This window comes from Sphaeramia orbicularis, chromosome 3, assembly GCF_902148855.1.
Source record: "Sphaeramia orbicularis chromosome 3, fSphaOr1.1, whole genome shotgun sequence".
Taxonomy (NCBI): domain Eukaryota; kingdom Metazoa; phylum Chordata; class Actinopteri; order Kurtiformes; family Apogonidae; genus Sphaeramia; species Sphaeramia orbicularis.
In genome coordinates this window covers 59206540-59230097 of record NC_043959.1, presented here as the reverse complement: position 1 = coordinate 59230097, position 23558 = coordinate 59206540, and the positions used below count along the sequence as shown (strand labels likewise).

The 23558-nt window shown below is 37.5% G+C and overlaps 3 protein-coding genes across 4 annotated transcripts; 2 read left to right on the top strand and 1 right to left on the bottom strand.

Annotated features, from left to right (window-relative positions):
* Positions 1–623: 623 nt before the first annotated feature.
* On the top strand, positions 624–9173 carry LOC115437175 (transmembrane 6 superfamily member 1). The gene is made up of 10 exons (XM_030160347.1): positions 624–937; positions 1037–1140; positions 2392–2489; positions 2576–2679; positions 2908–2990; positions 3612–3724; positions 3812–3916; positions 4000–4092; positions 4177–4296; positions 8372–9173. The coding sequence occupies exons 1-10, from the start codon at positions 846–848 to the stop codon at positions 8564–8566; spliced, it is 1107 nt and encodes a 368-aa protein (XP_030016207.1). The 5' UTR covers positions 624–845; the 3' UTR covers positions 8567–9173.
* A 1019-nt stretch (positions 9174–10192) lies between these two features.
* Positions 10193–17868, top strand: zrsr2 (zinc finger (CCCH type), RNA-binding motif and serine/arginine rich 2). Of its 2 annotated transcripts, none has more exons than XM_030160333.1 (11): positions 10193–10469; positions 10821–10900; positions 11010–11091; positions 11905–12013; positions 12577–12663; positions 13100–13138; positions 14019–14149; positions 14243–14456; positions 15597–15652; positions 16660–16769; positions 16850–17868. In XM_030160333.1, the coding sequence occupies exons 1-11, from the start codon at positions 10426–10428 to the stop codon at positions 17530–17532; spliced, it is 1635 nt and encodes a 544-aa protein (XP_030016193.1). In that variant the 5' UTR covers positions 10193–10425; the 3' UTR covers positions 17533–17868. The 2 variants fall into 2 exon arrangements, with proteins under 2 accessions (XP_030016193.1, XP_030016184.1); XM_030160324.1 differs by having other exon boundaries at positions 10194–10469; positions 11004–11091.
* On the bottom strand, positions 17869–23368 carry LOC115437180 (AP-1 complex subunit sigma-2-like). The gene is made up of 5 exons (XM_030160362.1): positions 23181–23368; positions 22517–22695; positions 20777–20885; positions 20544–20681; positions 17869–19113 (listed from the first exon to the last, which is right to left on the bottom strand). Exons 2-5 carry the CDS (start codon positions 22693–22695, stop codon positions 19066–19068), a joined length of 474 nt encoding a protein of 157 aa, XP_030016222.1. The 5' UTR covers positions 23181–23368; the 3' UTR covers positions 17869–19065.
* Positions 23369–23558: the final 190 nt, after the last annotated feature.

Genomic DNA, 23558 nt, shown 5'->3' with positions numbered 1-23558 from the left:
TCCTCTTAAAACCTATTTTGGATGAGAACTATATAAAAAATCAACTGATAAAGTCACAAAAATGTAATCAATTTTGTGAGAAGATCAAATTTTTCCAAATCAAATTCGCAAAAAAAAAAAAAAAAAAAACCTGACCTGATAGAGAAAAACAGATGTCATTTTTGGATTTAGCGGTGCAAAATGGTTCTAATTCAGTTGAAAAAACCTAGACAACTTGCAAAAAACATTTTTTTGTAACCCAGTGTATTTTTTGATGTGTCCTCTTGAAGTTCTCTGGTCGACCGCTTGATGACAGTGTCACATTCATAAAAGCAGACAGGAGACAGTTAAGTAATAAATGAGTCCTACTCCTGACATATAGGCTGATAGACGCATGGACTCTGCACTAACACAGGATCATGTAGTTCTACATTCAGGATGGATTTAAGTCAGTCCTGAAGCAGATAAAACACAACATCCGTTCGTGTCAGTGTGTGTGTGTATGTGTGTGTATATGTGTGTGTATATGTATATGTATGTGTGTGTGTGTGTGTGTATATATATATATATGTGTGTGTGTGTGTGTGTGTGTGTGTGTGTGTGTGTGTGTGTGTATGTGTGCGTGTGTGTGTGGGAGGGGGTAAAGGTAAAGGAAGCAGTGAAAAGCAGAAGCAGATCAGGACAGAGCATGTAAACAGGAGGCGCACACACAGTTGTCTGTCTTGTTTTTGTTGGACGCACTGAGACTTTTCGTGCCACCCTTAAAATGTGACTCTTACACGAGTGTTTACTGCGGATTAATCACCACCGGTTTCTCGACATTTCAAAGCCTCATCCAACCGGGAGTCGCTCCACACAGGTCCGCGATGAGCGCGTCTGCAGGGACGGGTGTGTTTATGCTCTCCTTGATGTCCATCCCCATCTGTTATTTATTTAATTCACTTATTTACAACAATAGGTGAGTGCGTTTTACAGCTCATCAACGGATCTGTAACTTACTACTCAAATACTCCTATTTATCAGACATTTGGAAAAGTGTTTTTCATTGTCATCTTAGTGCTGAAGCTTTCGTCTTCGCTGGGTGTACCACAGTTATCACCCTAACCATCTCAGTCCGGTTTATGCTCAAGAAGAAGGCTCCAGCAGACCCTCTTTTCTATGGTATGCATTCACACATCTCTGTTTAGGAATTTCATTAATGGTTCATCGTCAGTGTAATGGAATGATAGTATGTGTTTGTGTTAAAGGGGTCATATTTTGTTAAACCCATTTTTATTAGTCTTTGGTACATTTCTTTGTGTATTTGGACCCTAATAGTTCATAGTTTGAATTTGAACCCTCCAGGTGTTGCAAAGCTATTTTTATATTCATTTAGGAAAAAATCGATTGGATTTCTACAATCTGTTTTAATTCCTGTTTAATTTGTTAGGTCTATCACTAGTTAGATCATGACATTGTTTTTTTTTTTTTTTTTTTTTAGTTTATTTTGAATATGCAACAAGACACATTAATCTTACTTAGTCCTTAGAAATTAACCAGGTAGTAAGAAGTCATGGAAAAAAACCCAAAACTTATACATATACATGACCTCATTTGCACATTCGAAAAGGAGTGGGAAGAAGTATAATTTATTTAATCCCACCCATTCTCCACACAACAGTCTATCCTTTAGCTTCTGATCTGATCATCAATATATGAAAAGTCAAGTCCCTTAGATCTTTTGTAAGTAATTAACCTCACTTATCATCCTCACATACACACCCATATTGACATATCAGAGAATAAATACATAAATAAGTACATACATACATACATACATACATACAAGTCCATGAAGGCAACACAAATGAATACACAATAAAGTAAACAATAAGACAAAGTAAACAACAACAACTACGTTTGCATATATAAGGTCAAGACTTCTAATGAACATTTCTCCTTGTAGACATAATTGTTTGTCAGCAGCAGCAGTTGTAGTAAAAACTGCAAATATGTCCAAACTTTGAGCTGATTACCTAAAATGTTTAGTTATTGGTTGAAAAGGACAGAGTAGCACAGCCAACAACCTGGAGGGGGCGGGGCGTGAAGTGGCTCATGTGCATTTGAAGGCCTAGTGCTCAAAACCACCTGTGGAGTTGAATGAATGAAGAATTCAGACCCAAGCAGAGCATTTACAGTTTATGGAGAGCACAGGGAAATGTTTTAAAATGTATAATTCCATTTTTTTAAAAAAAAGCAAAATATCATTCCTTTTCATCTAAAATCTTGTGGTGGTTAAAACTGATCAACAGTAGCCTAAGTTAGCATCATGTTTGTCAAACACTAAAACTAAACTAAATGTACAGTGTGTGTGTGTGTGTGTGTGTGTGTGTGTGTGTGTGTGTGTGTGTGTGTGTGTGTGTGTGTGTTCAGTGTACGCAGTGTTTGCATTCCTCAGCGTTGTCAATCTGATCATCGGGCTGGAGCAGGATAACATCATTGATGGATTTGTGACCTTTTACCTCAGACAGGCAAGTCTTGAGCTGTTTGTGAATTGCATGTGCAGTGTGTGTCTTCACTTGTTGGTACTGATAAATAAATATAACCTGTATTTTAGGCAGATCCACATATCAATACAGCACATGGGCACATGATCTCCTATTGGGATGGCTGTGTGCATTATCTCATGTATCTACTTGTGATTGCTGCAATAACATGGGAGTAAGTGTTTAATTTTAAAGCCAAAAATATGTATGTATGTATGTATCTATCTATCTCTCTGTCTGTCTGTCTGTCTGTCTCTCTCTCTCTCTCTCTCCCTCCCTCTGTCTGTCTGTCTGTCTGTCTGTCTGTCTGTCTGTCTGTCTGTCTGTTTGTTTATCTATAGTTTTTGTAAATATAATGTGTTCATCTGGCTTTGACAATGGCAGTGTTGCGTGGTTTGCACAGGGACAGTTACAGAGCCATAGGTCTCTACTGGGTTGGATCCTTTCTCATGTGTGCCATAGTCTACATTCTTGGGAATGCTGTGGGTAAGTACACTAAAAATAATTGGATGGCTAGTCCATGTAAACTTACCCCCCAACCCTTTTCATCACCGCAATGAGAGGATAACAATAGTCCAAATCTGGGTTTCCCAAACCTTTGCAGCTCAAAACCCAAAAGAGAAATCCGGGTCTGTAACATCAGTACAGCAGTACACTAGTACCAAACAAAGAATTTCATCGCTATCGTACAACAAACACGACTGACTGACTTTGTTGCAGTGAAACAATTCTTCTTTGGACCAGGGAAATTCTGTAGATTTACTCCAACATTGCTCACTGAAGCTTTGGTTACTGTTCACCTTCTCACTTAAAACACATTTAGGGTTATGTATACAACATCTGACCTGAACACACCACTGTAGCGAAGACAAAAAGAATGTCTCTTTGGTATTTAGTTAGGAAATGAATTCCATTTATCTGTTATGCATTTTACTTAACCTAATGAATCATGTCCATAACATATGTTGGGTCCTAAGTTTGGGAAAGGCAGGTTGAAACTGTGCTTTTTTTTTCTTACACAAATGAATAGTTATTTATTAGGTTATTGCTTCTTTAGCTTTCTTTCAACTCTTTTTACATATTATATTGATCTGCCCTGTTTTCCAGGAAAATATGGGACTCACGTTGGCCCTTTTTACCTCCTGCATTTGCTATATGTCACAGTATCTGTCTGGGCCTGCTTCCGCATCTTCAGCCAGCCTTCCACACAGGAGCTGACAGTAAGACCCTCAGCTGACTAAATGTAAATGTGTTTTTGTCGTAATATGTTGTATGTCAGAAAGTTTTTGATTCTTTTTCTCCATCAGAGCATCCAGAAGACTAACAGGAGGAGCTTGCTTCAAAGACCACTAGACTTACTCTTTGTTATCTACCTCATTCCTGCTTTTGCTTTCTGTGTCTTCAGAGGCCTGGTGAGAACCTTGAATAGATCCTTGATCTACAGAAGGATGATAAATTCCCCGTGCTTCTGTAGTTCATGATACATGTATTTCAGATTGCCCTGGATTGTTCCAGCGAATGGTGTCAGGACTACACACAACAGTATGAACCTTACCTCAAAGATCCTTCAGCTTATCCAAAAGTACAGGTAAATGAGTGACCACATTTTCATCCAAACTCAATCTCTACACAGATCTGTTTACTGAAACTGAACAGTGTCTGTGTTTGTCAGATGTTAGCAAACATGCTGTACTCTGGACCATACTACATCATTACTCTTTATGGGCTGCTGGTCCCAGGATGTGAATGGATGCCAGACCTAGCTCTTGTACACTCGGGGGCTTTGGCACAGGTAGGTTCTGCTGGTTTATTCCTGGATCTTGGCTGGTGATCAAGGTGAACTAAACCGTCCAGTAAAAGACTTTGCATAAGGCTGATTAGACCTACCTTCAGGTTCAAGTTAGGTCACAGTGGGTTTCTCAATTGTGATGTCTAGTTCATTTTATTAGAAAACAAAAACAAAAAGCTAGTGTCTTTTATGAAAATGAAAATGGACACATGTTCAGCACTTTACCAGATTTAATAACAGCAATGTGACCAATTCACACAGCTTATACTACCTGAATCTGATTGAATAGGTATGTAGCCAACACTTTAAAGCACTCAAAAGAAGTAAGTTTACCACAGCATTGCCTGCCACCTGTTGCTCTTGGACAATGTACTCAACATCACACCTGCCGCTATATGCCGCCTGCAAAAGGGTGGGGAAGCCCTGATGTATTGTTGCTTGTTGAGCAGGGCTCTAAAGACCATCCATAGAAGAGGTGTGATATTGTAGCACTGCCTCTGGAGGATTTTTTTTTTTTTTTCCTTTTTGTTTTTAACTTTTATTTATATGTATTGAGGACAGTCTGCAAGAAATACAACTGCAATACATCGATATAAAGTACAGCTATATTGCACATACACTATAGCCCCGTTTATACAGCACTTCAGAATATTTCACCTTTATTCTGGAATGACATCTTTGTAAATGAAATGGTGGGATCATTTGGTCCCGCCTCTGTCTCGACTCTGTAACACGTCTGGAGGTAGTAACAGAGCCATGATAAAGGTGGAATCATGATTCTGGAACACTGTGTAAAAGGAACACCTTTCGTTATGCAACCAAGGTGTCGTTTTTGATGACGTATTGTGTGTGTGACCCCTGCATTGGGGGGATTTAAAAATGAGTGCGGGCTGTGTACAGTAAACAAACATATCAAAGCAACCAGAAAGATGTCGAACAGGGGAGATGCCGAGATCTGCGAGCTGTTGTCACTTCAGGCGGAGGACTCTATCCATGCTAACATTTGTGGAACGGTGAAAGACGGGCAGACTCTGGAGAGGTTAGCGACACCGCTATGCTCGGGAAAGTGATACGTCACACTATACACTGCACTGTGTCACCACCCCTTTGATTCCAGAACGCAGGTCCGCTGTGTAAAAGTCCAGCCTGTCTCACTTCTATCACTCCTTTGGCTTGGCTGTGGAAATCAGTCAGGATCAGTCAAGGATCTCTGTGTAAAACGGGCTTATGTAAATCACACCACACCATGACAAACAAAACATGCACATATATTTTTCTAATCAGTTCACTTAAACTAAACAAATGATTTAGATCTTGAGAGGTATTTGTGAGTGTATGTCTTTTGTAAGAACAAAAACCTGGGAATTGGTGCAATGTGTACTTGATCTGTATTTAATTTAATTTAATATAAATTGGTAGTGTGACAAGCAGTGCTTTATAAAAACCAAATTCAATGCTGTTCTTTTTTAACTCCCAGTGACAGCTACCCAGCTTCCTCATCCAATCAGCAGCAATATATTCCATAACTGTCCCCAGTTATGAATCTCAGAACAGAATGAAAGACTGCGGACACAGAGTGGACACTACATATAAATTACATCACCATAGCCCAAAAACAGATACAAACACTGTCTGAACTATGTTTTCTGTTACAATGTGTAATACACACTTTCATAGGTAAGTTACTGAAAATGGCAGAATTTAATATGGAAGAATACTTCAAACTTAGATATAAAATCTACTCCTATAACATTCATACTTCTCAAATGACATCATTGTTTCAGTTAAATAAGACAACATCACACCGAGAAAGTGCCTGTGGCCAAGTCACAGTTGTTGTGTAACTCATCTGCCTTTCTGTGTAATATTTCGGTTGCAGAATGTTGAGGTTTTCTCAAGTGCGGTCAAATTCAAGCAGCTCTTTACGACCACACATAGTCTGAATGAGCAAAATTGTTACATCCAAAAATGGAAATTCCAAAGAGTGATAGGAACAGCCAGTGTAGCCAGTCACATCTATAAAGCACAAAGCAACTATTGTGTCTGAACTGCAAGCTGACGCATCACTCACCAGTGGGATAAGGGCAGAAGATGACTTCAGACCGTGAGGAATGGAGGTATTGGTGGTATTCACTTAAATGTCAGCTGTTCGGACAAGCTATTAATAGAGAAGCTGATGCTCAGACAGCAATGGTTGCTACGATACAAGTCATTTGTAATTTTTTTTTTTGGGTGACTTTCATTGAAAAGGTAACAGTAAAGAGTCTGCTTTACTGAAAAGTACAGGACTGTGTTCACAAGCATAAGCACAATTTGATAAGGTTGTATTCAGCCTCTGGTTCATTCTAGGCTAAAAATCAACCCTAAAACTACCTGTTTTATATTATTTTATTGCTTCACATATTGTTTTATTTTTTCCTGTTAAATTGCAAAACATGTACAATTTAATGTCTAGTCAAGCATAATAATACATGATTTATTGTAGAAGAGGCAATGATAACCCATAAAGACCAAATAAAATATATTAACCTTTTCTCATTACATAATTGTAACAATGTGATTTATTCTTGATCGATAAAGTGTAACTGGGATTCAGTATGTAATCACTGCACTTGGTAAAAGGTTATTACTGATGTGTATAAACAGGGATAAAAGGAGGAATGTGTCTGAAAACCAAAATTATTCTAACTTTGTGGGCAACAGTGTATGAATCCATTTGACCATGAACTCCTTCTGCAGTATAAAAAATTAGTTACTAAGTGCAGATATTTTCTGCCTGTGCCCATTACTCTGTATAAATCCTCCCATTCTGTAGAACAGGCACTGAAACATAAACAGAAACTGATTCATGCAACAGTCTCTGACTGTCAGTAGGGATATTATTGGTAACAGTACACTGTAAAAAAATGACTGTAGAATTAACACCAAAAAGTTGTAAAATTCCAACATAAAAAAATTGTAAGTGACAATACGATGCAGAGTTGTTTATTTGAAAAGATTTTTATGTTAACGATTAAATCAAATCTAGCTGTAGTTTTTACAGGAAGAGAATGTGAACAAAACCAGATTTGTATGTAGAAATTATGTATTTCTACTGCTTGTAGAAAATAAAACTGTAAATTGAAAAACAATGTGGTGCTGTTTAAATTGCAAGACCATAATGTCGAAATAACGGCGTATTTGCTTTTTTTTTTTTTTTTTTTAAATATAAAAAAGTTATAAAAAAGTAAACATTTAACAATGTACCATTTTAAATTTGTAAATGAATGGGTTGGTAGAGTTGGTAGAGTGGCTCGTCCAGTAACCAAAGGGTTGGTGGTTTGAATCCTGGCTCCGACTGTCCATATGTCCAAGCGTCCATGGAAGACACTGGTCCCAGTTGGATCTGGTGGATTTGGAAAGTGCTTTGGACACCATGAAAGTGGAGAAAATAAACAAGTGCAGTCCATTTACATGTTTAAAATGTTAAATCCACATGTTCCTCCGTAAATATGTTTACAGTTGGATGTGTTTTTTCCAGTATTGTTCTGGAAACCACAGCTGCCAGTTTTTTTCCGTAAAAACAACAGGATTTTTTTTTACAGTGTACTATGCATCTTTTCTGTAACAACTTTTAGAGGCACGATACCTGCATTATTTTTTATTTTATGTTTGTAGTACATACTGCTCCTATTCATATTTTTTTTTGTTCTTATATAATGTGTTTATTCTTATATTGATGTTAAGTAGCTTCACAAGCAACGTATGACACAAGAATCTTATCGTAAGAAACACTCAGAAAAAGGAGAAAAGATGACTCTAAATCTACCACAAACTTTGCAAACAGCATCAAAATGATTTCAAATTAAGATTCTGAAAAACAAAAAGATCAGTTTAAGCTTACATATAAAATAAGACTTCGCTGGCTGTGTTTTTCAGTAAAAACATTTTCTTACTTGCAAGAGACACATGTAATTTCAGAAACACAAGTTGCCATGAGTAAGCAGTGGAAGAAATCAGTGTTCTGTGAGTGTGAATATTGGAGCTGCAGAGCCTTTAGTCATTACCCTGCCTGCTCTCTCTCTGATTCACTTCACAGGCCCAGTTCTCTCATATCGGTGCGTCTCTTCACACTCGGACGCCATTCTCCTACAGAGTACCTGCTGACAGCCAGACTGTCTTCTTGTTGGTCAACGTCCTCTATGCTCTGGTGCCTCAGTTTCTGTGCTATCGCTGCTCCACCAGGCCTGCCTTCTTCCTGTCAAGGTCCACTGCAAACAAAAAGAGTGAATGACAGGGAGGAAATATGTCAGGGACATCAGGGAAGCCTTAATAAAAGGCTCAAGAACACACTCATCTGTGAATGCAGATATAATTTGGACAGGGAGATTTCACTTCAGTCTTTACAAAGGATAAATGGTGGTATTGGAAATGTTACAAAACAGCCTACTCAATGGTTGGAGTCTGAACCATCAAATATTTCAGCTTATTTTAAACATTAACCATAAATACAGATATTAAATGCTTTGTTTATGTGTTTGTTAAGCAACAGCAGCCAGAGTACCTAAAGGAGTATTAAGGCATGTGCTATGCTGCTATGCTATGTGAATTCTGCAATGCAATGACAGTTTTTATATTTTGGTCAGGTTTTTTTTTTGTTTTTGTTTTTTTGTTAAGAAGAGGATGCTTTTTGCCAACATTTTTGTTTACTTGCAGTATTTTTTGGCAGTTGATGTACATTAATAAACAAATCTTTCCAATCTGTGTCTGTGTTTTTCAGGTTATAAAAAGGTCTTACTTAGCATTAACATACATATTTAAGATTGTGTTCATTTTAGTATGATTTCAGGTTTTATTGTGAGAAAAACATGAATGACATAGTTCTTCTAGCAAAATGTCATTGGAATAAATAAACGTAAAAGCTTTATTGTCCCTTAATGTTAAGTGAACGATTTTTAAAAATATACTTTATCATGCAATGAACTGGGAATATTGAGACTAAACTGTTTTGAAGGGAAACATTTTTGAAGTATTAACCCTCCAGTATCCCATCCAGCAAGGCCCTTACTAAGCACCAAGTGTGCCTTTTTCGCACACTTGTGGAATAATGTCAAAAAATTTTTTATACAGTTTGTTTTTAATTCTTTTACACTTTTTTTCTAGTTCATCAACTTGAGCCATAAATAAAAATACCAAATACTCAATAATTGTCACAATTTTTAACCCTTTAAATGCTGTGTTTGTAATGTAAACAAACTTTTTTTTTGTGTGTGTGGATGCAAAACACCCAAAAAGGTTGTTTTTTTTTTTTTTTTTTTCAATATACTACATAAAAAGTGGATCACATATTATTTGATTTCTGCAGCCTGGCATATGTCAGTGATTAACACTAACATTGGTTAATTTGCATAATTATTTTTGGCGCTAGGTCAAATGTTCAAAAATACTAGCATCTGTCACCAAGTGTGCGAAAAATGCACACCTATAAATCAAATTATTAAATATTATATATTGATTTATTTTTCTGCTCTAATTTGATTTTATTTTTGTAAATCCAGGTCAGCCCTGATCATACAGATCAAATGGAAGAAATAGTGCGTGACAGATGCTAATCTTGTAATTTTCTTTTGTTTACAATGTGCACATTTTAGTTGGTGGCCAGAATTTTAAAGATCATGCAAAAATGAACAACTTTTGAATTCTAACCTTATTTAAATTGTGAAAAATAATATGAAGTTTTTTTACACAAAGTGCAAAGTGTGCCTAAAAGGCACACCCGGATACCGGAGGGTTAAATAGCTAAGTGCAAACTCGTATGGCTCTGTGTTTTTTAAAGAAAGAAAGGAAAACAAAAGGTCTATAAATGTATTTTATTTTATTTATTTTTTTATTTTTAAATTTTTTTTTTGCTTGAACCGGAAGTACTTCATATACGCCATACTTCTTCCTGTTTGATTCATGAGCGAAATAGATCTTCATGCTCCTAACTTTATCACACATATAACACCAGAATCTTGCTGAACCTGTTATGATTTGAGAATAACGTGTTGCATCAGTGAATAGTTGGTCTAACTTTTATTTTTGCTAAACGCTGATGAGAAATAAGCTTTCGTAAAGTAAGTTGTCGTGCTAACGTTAGCTGTGCTAGCTACGATGGCAGCCTCTGATACCCCAGTGATCTCTGCTCCTGTTTTAAGGTGTGTATTTTCCTTTCGACTTTATTGGGTTGTTTTTGAGAGTATGTTTCCAATAGTTGCTTGTACACCCAAAGGTATTAAACAGCTAAGCTAATGGTGCAACTACTGCACGCCTGTTCGATAGCGTTACGGAAAATAATAGAAACTGCTTCATACTGACTGGTATTTTATTATAATTATTTAAAGTACGTTTTATGTCCCATTTAGTTCAGGTACACTCCTAATTTTTCAAGTATTTAATTCTTAGTGCAGGTGTCTACTCTGTGAAATGCTTGCAGAGAAGTATATGACTCAGTTGTGCGTTTTTCACAAGTTTGATCTCTTTCATTTCCACTGTAACCTCCTTTTCAGCCAAAAGCAGCGCAGGGCTGCCCTAAGGAAAGGGAGAAGGAAACGGAAACGTCAGGCTCTAGCTCAGGCCAGAGACATTGGTATGAAGATACAGTTGCTGCAATGATGGGGTCCTGTCAAGTTGCACTAATTTATCTTGTAAAGAGTTGTGTCTTCAACAGCCCATTCATTTACTCATTTCAGGTTTAGAAAATGGAGAAAGTCATACATTTGAGGAGGCTGAAGAAGAAGATGATGATGATGAAGAAGATGAGACTACTAAGAAGGAAAGGTACAGTAGTTCTCACCAATAAGATGACTGTGCTGTTGGGCAAATATGAAGACAGAGAGCACAAAAATACACACTGTACAATAACAGTTACAGCTGTAGGCTATTCTTTATACGTTTCATAAAGCTGAGGTGCTAAAGTCTAGTTTTGTCTAGTATTTTTTGGTGTTAGGGTCATGGTTATGTTTAAAGTTGAGGTTATATTGTCAAGAATCAGTTAAATGATTTTGCAGAAACTATTTTTACTGCACTTAGTTTGGTTCTGGGTAACTAAATTATACAACACAGCAATGAAACCTACACTCCAGTATTTTTATACAAATACAGTGTTGTAAATACTAATACACCACCTGTGTTTTTTGGTAGGAATTCACACAATTGCATTAATAACAAATTATGTTAAAAAAAAAAAAAAAAAAACACAAAATACTCAAACTACTCAAACAACATCAAATTTTACATGAGACAACAAAGTAGAAAACCTATTATGATGTACTTCAGTTACAAGTATAAGGTTAATAGAGGCTAATGTAATGTATAAATCTACCAAGGGAATAGAATTGCTTGATATTTCATAAAGAGGAGCACAGTGAGATAGGCATCATTAAAAGAAATGAAATAAAACAGCCATTTATTACAGCCTTCAGAAGACAATGCAGACTGATTTCACCAAGAAGGGGCACAGAACAGCACATCACAGTGGTCTAACAGTTATTCCAGAGCTGTATGTTTGTAATGTTGAGACTTTCCTTTCACTGCTGCTCAATCAGTACAGAGGAAACACTGAGATGATTTGTGTCTGACATGCTTTCTCAGACAGCGGCTACATGAGGAGTGGTTGGAAAGAGAGCGGCTCGCTCAGGAGGAGTTTAAACTTAAATGTGAGAGGGAAGAAGCTGCAAGGAAAAAAAAAGAAGAGGAGGAGGTGATGTAATGTTTATTTGTATGCGCTATGTTTCGTCGCCTGTCTGTCCGTCCGTCCGTCTGTCCATTCAGCAACATAATTGCATTATCTGAATTGAGAAATCTGCTCCAAATTTATTCTGTGGATGTATTGAGCAGGAGCCTATTGAAAATAGGTGACCTTGACCTACTTTTTCAAGGTCAAATGGCCTTGTGCAGTTACAATATCTGAGCACTTTCAAATATAAATGTGTGTGTAATAAGTTTTACACAAAGACAATCTAATCTAAATTATAGGGCAGTAACTTTCAACAGAATCTTACACTGTATTTGGCCGAGGGTGATTAAAAGTGCGCAGCACGTTGTGTTTTGTTCTCTTTTAAAGTCTTTTTATTTGTTTTTATTGCTTTTTTGAAACATTTTAAGTATTCATTACTTAAATATATTCTTTTACACTTTGCTGTCTCACATCTTCACCATTGATTGTATCCTTCCTCTTCCTGTTTTTTACTTTGCCTCTCAAAGCACAGACAAAGCTGTTTTTAAAATTTTTATTGTCATTTAAATACCTTCTGTGTTTCACAGCGGATGATAAAAGAGGAGTGGGAGGCCCAGCAGAGAAGAGAGCAAGAAGAAGAAGAGAAGAAGCAGCGGGAGAAGCGAGACAGAGAGGTGAAATGGGCCCCAGGAGGATAGAAAGAAAGAGAAATATATCCTCTTTTACTTAGTCTCAAATACTGCCTTATCAGCACCGTTGGCTCTCGATGAATTATTTTGCATCATCTCAATATTTCTTTTGAAAAAAATGTGCTCTTGTCTTATACTGTTGTTCAAAATTTCCTTGACCGAGTAGCACAAGCAGCCAACCTACTCCTTAACTAAGATACAAAGAGAAAATCCCTTACCAGCACCTTCAGCTCTCACAACCCGGATGTATCTTTTACTTGGTGTGAAATGTGTTTGTGAAAACTTTTTCAGAAACCCATAAATATCCACATGCCAGTTGTACAGTCCTTATCAATGTGGTCTTAACACACCGTAAACAGATATGCTACTGTATGTTGACCTCTGCATATTTTTACCAGCCATGTCTTTGCACCATTTGTAGGAGGCTGTTCAGAAAAGGTTGGACGAAGCTGAAAGTCAGGTAAAAACACCCATAAAATGTTGCATTAAACAGATTCCTTTTGAAATATTCACTATGAATTAATAACTGTTGGGTCAAAAGGTCAAAGGCATTTTTTTTTTTTCTTGCCAATAAAAACGTGTTTTCAGCTCTGAATTCCTGGAAAGATATAGGTATACTATATGGATATACATTGTCAAATGCCACCAGTGTGGTACATTAATGTACCAGATTTCAGAAATTACAGACTGTAAATGACCATGAAAATGAATTAACATTTTGGATAAAAATCAAACAGTGAATACTGTGACTGTAGTACTCTGAATAGCTGGGTCTTGGTCTGAAAGTGGTAAAGTGACAAAAACTTAGGAGAGTAGTTCTTGTGATGCAGTTCCTTGAAAAATCCTGTGATCAGGTTTGAAGACACAGATGTTTTTGATCATAGAGTTGCGCAAAAAATTATTAGACCATCAAAAGTCATCAAAACACTGGTTATGTTATCAAGTAGTAACCCCCCTGTGTGCATCATGACTAAAACAGACAGAAAAGAAAACATGGAATGCCTAAAAGCACTGTTTTTGTCAGTACAATGCCATTGCTACTGATGTAAGAACTGAAGTGATTTTGGTTATTATCAAGAAAACATGGAAAATGGCTAGATATCAGCTCTGAAATTAAACTCTTATGAGCTGTTTTGTTGTTATCATTATATTTGTCCAAACAAATGTACCTTTAGTTGTACCAGGCATTAAAATGAGCAAAAAATTGAAGAAAACAAGGGGGTGGTCTAGTAATTTTTTCCACAACTATATTTATGAAAATTCCTCCACATCTTAGTTAGTGTGGTCAAGGTATAGTTATACATTATGTTTTACTTATTTGCTCATGTTTTCACTTACAGTTAGAAAATGGAGGGCCATGGATGAACCCTGAGGCTCCAGTGACTGAGAATTCAGAGAACTACGGCACAGAGCGTGACGTAGCCAACTGTCCATTCTTCCTTAAGACAGGAGCATGTCGATTTGGAGACAGGTGCCCTTTCACTTGTTTTTGAAAAACAAACCCACTACTATGTGTATAGTTGTGTGTGAAGCGTATGTTTTCTGTCTTTTGTCTTGTAACTAGATGTTCCCGGAAGCATGATTATCCTGCTAGCAGCCCGACTCTGATGATCCGTAGTATGTTTGTAACATTTGGCATGGAGCAGTCGCGGCGAGATGATTATGAAATGGATGCTGGTTTAGAACACAGTGAGGAGGACCTGCAGGAACACTTCATTGACTTTTACCATGACGTGCTGCCGGAGTTCAGGAGTGTTGGCAAGGTGGTGCAGTTCAAGGTAAGACATTCTTGATTCTGTATTTTGAACGGAAGTGATAGCCATTGTGTAGGAGTGCTATGAAATGTTTTGTAGAATGTGTAGCAAGAATTAAGGTGAAGATCTTTAAATTACATTGAAATCAGCAGATTTAAGTCAGAAATTACCTATGCTGAAAATAAATAGACAACATAGATCTAGACAATTTAACCAGTCAACTAGATAAATACAGTCGCGGAAACAATTCTTAGACCATTGAAAGTTATCAAAAACAATGGTTATGCAATCAAGTACTAACTCCTGTGTGTATCATGTGACTAAAAGAGACAGAAAAGAAAACATGGAATGTCTAAAAGCACTGTTTTTGTCAGTACAATGCCATAGATATTGATGTAAGAACTGAAGTGATTTTGGTTATTATCAAGAAAACATGGAAAATGGTTCGATATCAGCTCTGAAATTAAACTCTATTGAGCTATTTTTGTTGTTATCATTATATTTGTCCAAACAAATGTACCTTTAGTTGTACCAGGCATTAAAATGAACAAGAAATTGAAGAAAACAAGGGGGTGGTCTCATAATTTTTTCCACAACTGTATATTCTGTTGGTACAAAAAAAGTAAATTTCAGGTGAATATTACTGGACTTTTCCTTTCTGTATGTAATTATTCTACATTGGAAATAGGTCAAATTCCCATGCTATATTGGTCAAATAATGTTCTGTTTAAGGTCAGTAAAAACAAATAAGATATATTTTTTTCCTCACCTTACTCTGCATTGAATTGTGCTGAACAACATCATATAGTATCTCAATAGTTTGAATCATATCACATTGCATTGGTTGCTTCATGTTTGTCTTTAATATATCCGATCTGTGGTCATGTGATGTGTAGGACAAATACTGAAACACTGAACTAAGACTGAGACTGATCATGGGCCTGTATCATGAAGCAGCATTAAGGGGTTAGAGAGGTAACGTCTAGTTCAGCCCAGTTTGGAAGGAGCAGGTTCTGTTCCAGATGATGGATCAACTACTACTACTGACCAATTCACCTGGAAGTGTGGACCTTAGTATGTGATTAAAATAAGAAAAGTTGAGACTAAAATGTTTTATTATTGTTAACCAGTACCATCCTTTTTTTCCCTGTTTTTTTTTTTTAGGTTAGCTGCAATCATGAGTCACATTTGAGAGGAAACGTTTACATTCAGTTTGACACGTAAGGATTACAACTTTTTATTTTTGCTTATTTTTTAGAGGATTTATATTATTAAAGACAGGAAAAGTCAAAAGACTCACAAATATAATACAACAGTAAAAATTCTTTATTACCTACAGGGTCATTGGATATTTTTTCAGGCAGATTTTTTTTTTTTGGGGGGGGGGGGGGGGGGGGGGTACTGCTTGGCTTTTGAACATTGACTGTTAATTATTTGTGTCTGTTTTGCTTTTCCTGTTTTTTTCTATATATTATCCCTCCGTCCTTAATGAGCTCTCGATTCCTTATGTACAGTACAGTGCAGAAGCCTTAGGTCACCCTTAGGTATGTTGTTTTTTTTAGTTGTAATGAGCATAGTATCTTTTTCTCAGTCTCTTTATTAAAATACAACAAGAAAATAGAGGGGAATATTGTGTGCAGCCTTAAAAATTCACTAAAATATAGAGACAGCCACTATATGGCTTCCACAGGAGACAGTATTTAATGTGATCGCTGTTCCCGAACAATAAGACACTTTAGACATGTATTGAATGAAAGCTGTTGTGAAACACCAGAAGATTCGCTCTGTAAATCTCATACTGTCCGCACAGAAGAGTTCAAGACATCTTACAAAGGAACGTCACACTAAAAAATGGATACTTCTGTCTGTTTTTTCTGAATTTCCTGTTGTTAATGCTGTTCTATATTTCAGTTATATCTTGTAAAAAAGACTGAGAAATGCATTTGTACATTATAATATATCATCATGCTCCTCTTAAAAAACAAACCTACTTATGGCCCAAAACTTTTGCACAGTACTGCCCATCTATACTTAATTTTTTTCATTTATATTGTTGTTGTTCTAGTTTGTCCTCAGTTCAGTTTGATGCTTGATGATGTTCACAACATACATGCTTATAAAGCACATTCCATTTCATTAATTGCCCAGATTTTTCAAATAGAAAAAAAATGTAGAAATCTAAAAATGACGTTTTATTACAAACTCTTCCTTTCTCGTTGTGGTCCAGGGAGGAACAGTGTAAAGAGGCTTTCATCAAGTTTAATGGGAGGTGGTACGCAGGTCGTCAGCTTCATTGTGAATTTTGTCCTGTTACACGGTGGAAGAATGCCATATGTGGTGAGTGGAGCTGAAATACCTCGACAGAAGTTCACTTTCCACGGTCAGGCTGACTGACTTTAATCTGCTTTTCTTTTAAGGGTTGTTTGACAGACAGAAGTGTCCTAAAGGGAAGCACTGTAACTTTCTGCATGTATTCCGAAACCCCGGTAACGAATTCTGGGAAGCGGACAGAGACCTGCACTTGTCACCGGACGCCAGCGTCAGGAGAAGCCGTAGAGACGGGTGGCACTCGGAGCGATACGGAGACAGATCGTGGAGGCAGCGTCGCAGCAGCAGAAGCCCGCCACGGTCTGAGAGATCCCACAGCAGACCAGAGGGAGACCGACGGAGGAGCAGGAGCAGAGACAGGAGAACATCCCATCAGCAGAGGGAGGACCAACGGGGGTCCAGGTCCAGATACAGCGACAGGAGCAGAGCCAGGTATCGCAGCAGAAGCAGAGACAAGTCGAGGAGTCGAAGTAGAGACAGAGACAGACGGAGGAAGAGGAGCAGAGATGCAGGCAGGGAGCACAAGTATAGAAGTGAAAGTAGAGACAGTGGTGGAGAGGACAGCGACGGGTCTGGAAGAAGCGAAAACCAGAGCCCCAAGAAAGACAACAAAAAGGAGAAAACCCCTAAAGTTGAAGGCAGCTCGCATCGACATCATAAACACTCAAAAAAGAGCAAGAAAAAGAGTAAGAAGAAACACAAGAAGAAAAGAGACGAGGGGGCGACTTCATCTGGGGAATCTGAAAGGAGAATCCTTCAAGTCCCAGTCTAGAGATAAAAGACACAGAGCAGCATCAGGGAGGAGACGACAGAGACAGCAAGAGCGGTCCGGAAGTAACAAGTGACTGCGCGAACACAGAAATAAAAACTGAGCCTGGTGAAAATGGTAACATTAGTACTTCTTAGCATTTGCAGTTTTAGTTCATTTTTTTTCTCCTGTTAAAAATCTGTGAATATAAAAGGAGGAATAACCTACTGGATAAATTACAACCTGTTACCAGTGTGTACAGATGTTAAATATGCTACTGATGCTACTATTCTGTCTATGTTTCAACCAGGGTAACACATTCTTGCAAGAATAAAAACAACATAAACATCTACAAACTGGTTCACTTTTCCAATACATTTATTGTTAATATCTTTCCAATATAAGAAAATGTTGGCAAATGTGTTGGCAGTGTTTAATACAAAATTATGTGATTTATTTTGCACAAACCAAACATGAACATGATACTTGTTCAGTGATGAATATTCAACAAAAATACCTACAGCACAGCACGGTGAGGATGTATTCAGTTTGTTGGCTTGTTTCTTGCCCCATAGAAGAAAAGAATAATGATAAACCCTGATATGTGCAGTTACTACCCAACTCCTACTACGCAAAGAAAGTTTTAATTGGCCAAAGTCTTCAGATCGACTGGAATAATGTAATACTGTAATATTGTGGCCAAATAACTTCCACGTGAAACATCCTGCAGTTTTAAATCCCTTTTCTGCCATGTTTGCCTTTTATAGAAGCTATAGAGACAGGAAAACACAGTGTTCTTTGGTCATAAATGTTCGTCTTTAAGAATAAGCTGAAGTCTCATAATGCATAAAATAGTGTTTTTAAAGTCGTGTCACTATCTTGTCCTGACTAAATAAGACTGAGAGAGGGAAGGACCTAAGATTAATCTCCAGAGGCCAATAAAGACATTTTTAATCAGGAAAAAAGCGCAACAAAAAGGCGACTGAATAACATTTTCAACATACATGACACTAATCACATAGAAACAGCTAATGTGAAGCAAAAAGAAATTGAACATGGTAAATTTCTGCAGGAGATTGACCAAACACAAATGTCTACACTGATACTGATTGTGGGTGCTTGATTTTATTTATTTGGTGGGTTGAATTTCCCCCATGTATAAAAAGTTTCAACAGTGTATGTAGTTCTTTCAACAGCACCTTGAAAAGTTCTCTTAAGCCAAACAGCAAATACATCTGCGATTAGTGAACGGTTATAACACGATGCTGGAGTTTTCATGTCAAATGCCATCGCTACATTGTCGTCTGTGGAGTTTTTCATGTTATGAGAGTGGGTAATCGTGCTGCAGAATACAGTGAGGGAGTTTTACACAGAAGACACATTAACACCACCATTGGCACCACGGTAAAGGACAATACAGGATAATACGGTACAGAATCATTCAGTACATAGATGGTGATACAACACTGACACAGGGACCAGGAGGGGACGGGGTAGAGATGAAACGTTCCAGGTCTGAATGAGGGAGAAAGAGGAACTGCGAGGCAGCGTGATGATCTATGTCAGCCCGATTTCCTCTAAAACGCTCCGTGGTGCCTCGGCCTCCTGTGGGCAAAAGAGGAACAAAATCATTGAGATTGTTCCTTTTGGAAAGTAAAGAACTGCTCCCACATAAAACAAATAGAACTGTCGGTGATTAAATATATGATGAGGACAGGAGAAGGGTTTAACTCTACGGGGTTAAACCCGTCTCAGGCCTGTACAGTCAGCCGTGTCATAATAACAATAGTGCTGCATGCTTGGCTAAAAATACACCGCTGAGCACTTACTCTGTCATCTGCAAATGACTACATCTAGACAGGAACAGAAACATGCTGGGCTGCGTTTGCTTGTGTGAACCAGCACAAGGAAAAAAAATGAGAGGTGTGCAGTACAACAAGGTAAAAAAAAAAAAAAAAGGCTACAAGTGAAATAAGTTATGCATTCAGTTGACTGATGTTTCTCTTGTAGACTACCAAAATAAATCGTGTTCTAAGGGCTAGGGTGACGTGGTCGATCTCCATTTTGTCACCATTATGGACAAATCACATTTTTTTCCAGGACAGATTGTAAGTGAAAAATTGTTTTCTTCATTAAAACTATATACCTTATACGATTAGGTGAACAAATGAAAATCATTAACCTATTACAATAAGTAATCCAGTTACATTATGAATTTATTATGTTCATTTGGCCATGGTACAGCCACCTCTGTCTGTGTGGAGTTCTATTATGTTCTTTATTTACTTTCAGTATACCTTGGAGGGCCATTTTGCTTGTTCACTAAAAGAGCAACATGAATATGTGGAGACATTTACACAGAATAGCTTTTATTTCCACTGTGTCAACAGATCACACCACATCTATAAAAATCTGTGCACTGATTCTCTACAGAGGACCTGGATTGTATTTTTTTTTCAGAAAAATCCTTAAACTCACTCATGAGTTGTTCATTTTCTCCCCTCTGCTCCTCTATAGCAGGAGCAGTGTGTCACACCAACTACTGTTATCCCAGAAAGGGAGTCAACAAATGACTGCAGCATGAACATCATGTAACCACAGGACCAAGTGTGACTGTTACATAAACAACCTTTAACTTCATAGGAAAGACTGCTGGAAGCTCCCTAATTTTTTTTTTTTTTCAAATTTGTGATAATAGTAATAAAGGTTATTTGGATTCGGTGTATGCTTAAAGGCATTTTGGCAAAGTTTTGTGTTGGGGTCTGTATTCTAATTTTTCACACCAAGATTAAATTTTTCTTTCAAATAGATGTTGAGGCCACTTATTGTTAATTGCTCTCCTTGATTACTTATTAAAGTTGTATCAACATTTGCTGGTTCCACAATCAAATGTGAAAATATGTAGATTTTCAGTATTTTAGAGTCAAGTATGCCTGACTATGTTCATGTTTTGGACTGTTGATTTAACAATGAATAATCAGGTCAGAGAGCTGCTATGGGCTGAACAATGTGGTGCTGAAGATGTGTGTGTGTACCTCCTGCAGCAGGTCGGCTTGCTCGATTGCCTTCAGCACATTCTTCTTAGAGGTCTCCTGAGCCTCTCCGCCCAGCAGGAACTCATCCAGGATGAAGTAGGCCTTTTCAAAGTTGAAGATAATATCCAGCTCACACACCTGTGACACAACAAACGGAAACATGTCAGAGATCCTGTCTAGTGAACATTTTTCACCCAGAAAATCCATGAGCTTTTTAAATGTCAGAGACTCACGCTGCCAAAATACTTGTCCAGCAGCTCCACATATCTGTGGATGATCTCCAGGGTGATCAGTTCATTATCCTGATCCTCTACTGCACAGCAGAAATACAGGCTCGCATACCTACAACACACACACACAAAAAGGAGAGAATAAAAAGCAGTACATAAGTTGGTGGTGTATGTGTATGAATATTGGAGGCTTAGATGCTGAAAAGCAACAGAATACTCTTACCCACATGGATAATAACGATTTCTCATTACTGTTGATATTTAGACCTGAAAATGTGTGATTAAAAATCCCCACAACTCAAATGAAATGACACAAATGCTCTGACATTACAACATCTGACTTGTAGTTAACTATTATTAGCACTGTAGTAATTTTAATGTCACTAAGATTTTTAAAGGAATAATAATGGATCTATTGCATTTTTCATTTTAAAACAGTGTATTTATAAGAATTTATCATCATGTCCCTAGAATAAACAAACATACATCCTCATCAATTGTCATCAACCCCTTCATGTGTACTACGTTTTTTGTGTTGACTTCTACCTTGTATATCAGGGAGTGAAAATCATAGTTACACAGAAAAACACGTTAAATACTGCAGTTGCATGTCCCTGTTGCTTGGCTGTTTTGTTTTTTATGTTTATTAGTTTTCTCTCAGTGTGAATGTAATGATTTGTATTTTTATAACAAATCAGGCACTCTTTGTACATTTGGATCATAGTCCTTCATTGTCCAACTGTTATTAAAGAGGGGGTGTTGCTGGCTTTCTCCACACAACAGACGGCGAGATCAAAATGCCAAAAAATCTTAGTGTTCAACTAAATTTCACTGAATTACTGGTTTCAATAAACAACCCTAAGTGGACATAACACACTTGTTTTGGGGCACTTTGAACTTCACTCTGCTGTAATAATCTTTAAAGAATGAAAAGTACCTTTACAAACCAAACCTCCATTTAACATCCTGTTACAAAGAATGCATTTTCTTTGAAACGCATTATTGTTAATTGCTGTTGAAAACATTGTAGAACATATTTTTAAGTGTTCTGTTCTTATTAAAATGGAGCACCACTCATTTTTCAGATTTTCAGCAGAGTGACAACACTAAAATTCAAAGTAAAATGACATTGAAGCAGGACATGACTTGTTTTCTAAACTGTTCTTTTTTTTAAGATAGAAGGTAGACAGGAATCGTGAGAGAAAGCCATCACAGATAACAATGATTTAAAGTCTTGACTTAAGTAAAATAAACTCATGCAAATTTGTTTGTCCTTCTCATTACTTGTGCTGCACTATCTAATCTGTATATAGGCAGCATGTTGGGTTTTTTTAATACTACTACACAATTATCAGTGTCTTTGTTTAGTTGATGATAGTTTGAGCATTTCTTCAACTTTGAACAGTTATTTCTTCTCACTCCATCCACTATCACCACCAACTTCTGTGGATGTTTGGCTGCACAATGTGTTGTCTGTTTATATCTATTTAACAGCACAGATGTCTGTGTGTAAACAGCAACATATCCAGTAAATGCTACTAAAGAGAGACTGTTATTAGACCACACCTTTAGCCTTATTGCCAAAGTCACACTTTTTCAGATTACAGCCAATGATGGAAAAATGAAGCAGCAGTGTTAGGAAAGTAAAGTTGTACAGATATCACAGTTTGGACAGAAATATGACTTAAGCAATTATACTATGAGGCTAACGACAGGCAGGTTTACTGTCCCTCATTCACTCACCTCTTGTAGACAATCTTAAGGTCCCTCCACTCCAAAAAGCTGCACATCTTGGGCTTTCTGGCCAGTATGGTCTGGACCAGGTCTCTGGAGATCTTCTTCCTCTCCTTGTCAGACAGAGGAACATACCATTTCTGTAGCCGCAGTTTTCCCTGACGGCTGAATAACAGCATGAACTGCATCTGAGGAGGAAGTTCACATCCAAGTTATGCATGGAGACAAAAAAAAGACATGAAATAGTCTTATGTTTAGACACTTAGGCACAAATAGGACAGAAATGAAAGGTGAAGGCAAAAAATAAGTTGAAGAAAGCGACAAATGTCAGCAACTAACAATATGACATTCATGAGGAATATTATTTAATCATGAGAAGAAAGTTAATTTCATCCCTCTAGTGGAAGAATACAGAATGAAACGCCCAAACTGGAAAGGCAACACTTTTGAGAATAACAGGACCTAATTATATCACCAGATTTATTAAAGGTGTGGCTGATTACACACCCAAACAGCTTGGGGGGTTTTGCACAAAGTTTCATTAGACTGTATCTGCTACCGTTGCTAAATAGCCCGAAATTAACATCAACATCACGTTAAGTGTCATTTTGCGCCCCCTCCTGCGACGCTTAGCTAGCTACAACCGATTAGAGAAGTAAACACGAGTCTTTACCTTCAACCGGATCTTCGATTTAGCCTCTTGGACGACTGGTAACTTTGGGAATTTCAATCCACACACATAGCAAAGGGCGTAAAGAAGTATTTGTGTGTTGCTGAAGGTTAGCCTCTTAGCCAGCTAGATGCTAAACTAGCTAGTAGACAGTGGTTGACGGCGACACAGCGATTAAAGCAGTGCGTCTGTGATTGGCTGAGTCAGCCTCAGCGGCGGCATTTGATTGGTCCAGAGGTTCCGTTATTCGTTACGTCATTCCTTACAGGCAGGTTTGGCTTCGGTTTTGTATAAGACTGAAGTTTTGCTCAGTTTTCTGGTAGTTCTCTCATCGAAGTGAAACAGAACTACCATCATCACTTATACCAGTACATTAGAGAC

Excerpts from the sequence above, each read along its gene's own strand:
- LOC115437180 (XM_030160362.1), bottom strand. The coding sequence starts at position 22,695 with ATGCAGTTCATGCTGTTATTCAGCCGTCAGGGAAAACTGCGGCTACAG. Across the intron at positions 20,682-20,776 it reads TGGACAAGTATTTTGGCAGC|GTGTGTGAGCTGGATATTAT; the intron begins GTGAGTCTCTGA and ends GTTGTGTCACAG. Across the intron at positions 19,114-20,543 it reads AAGCCGACCTGCTGCAGGAG|GAGGCCGAGGCACCACGGAG; the intron begins GTACACACACAC and ends TTTTGCCCACAG.
- LOC115437175 (XM_030160347.1), top strand. The coding sequence starts at position 846 with ATGAGCGCGTCTGCAGGGACGGGTGTGTTTATGCTCTCCTTGATGTCC. Across the intron at positions 3,725-3,811 it reads CTTCCACACAGGAGCTGACA|AGCATCCAGAAGACTAACAG; the intron begins GTAAGACCCTCA and ends TTTCTCCATCAG. Across the intron at positions 4,297-8,371 it reads ACTCGGGGGCTTTGGCACAG|GCCCAGTTCTCTCATATCGG; the intron begins GTAGGTTCTGCT and ends TTCACTTCACAG.
- zrsr2 (XM_030160324.1), top strand. The coding sequence starts at position 10,426 with ATGGCAGCCTCTGATACCCCAGTGATCTCTGCTCCTGTTTTAAG. Across the intron at positions 10,901-11,003 it reads AGCTCAGGCCAGAGACATTG|GTTTAGAAAATGGAGAAAGT; the intron begins GTATGAAGATAC and ends TACTCATTTCAG. Across the intron at positions 12,664-13,099 it reads GGGAGAAGCGAGACAGAGAG|GAGGCTGTTCAGAAAAGGTT; the intron begins GTGAAATGGGCC and ends CACCATTTGTAG.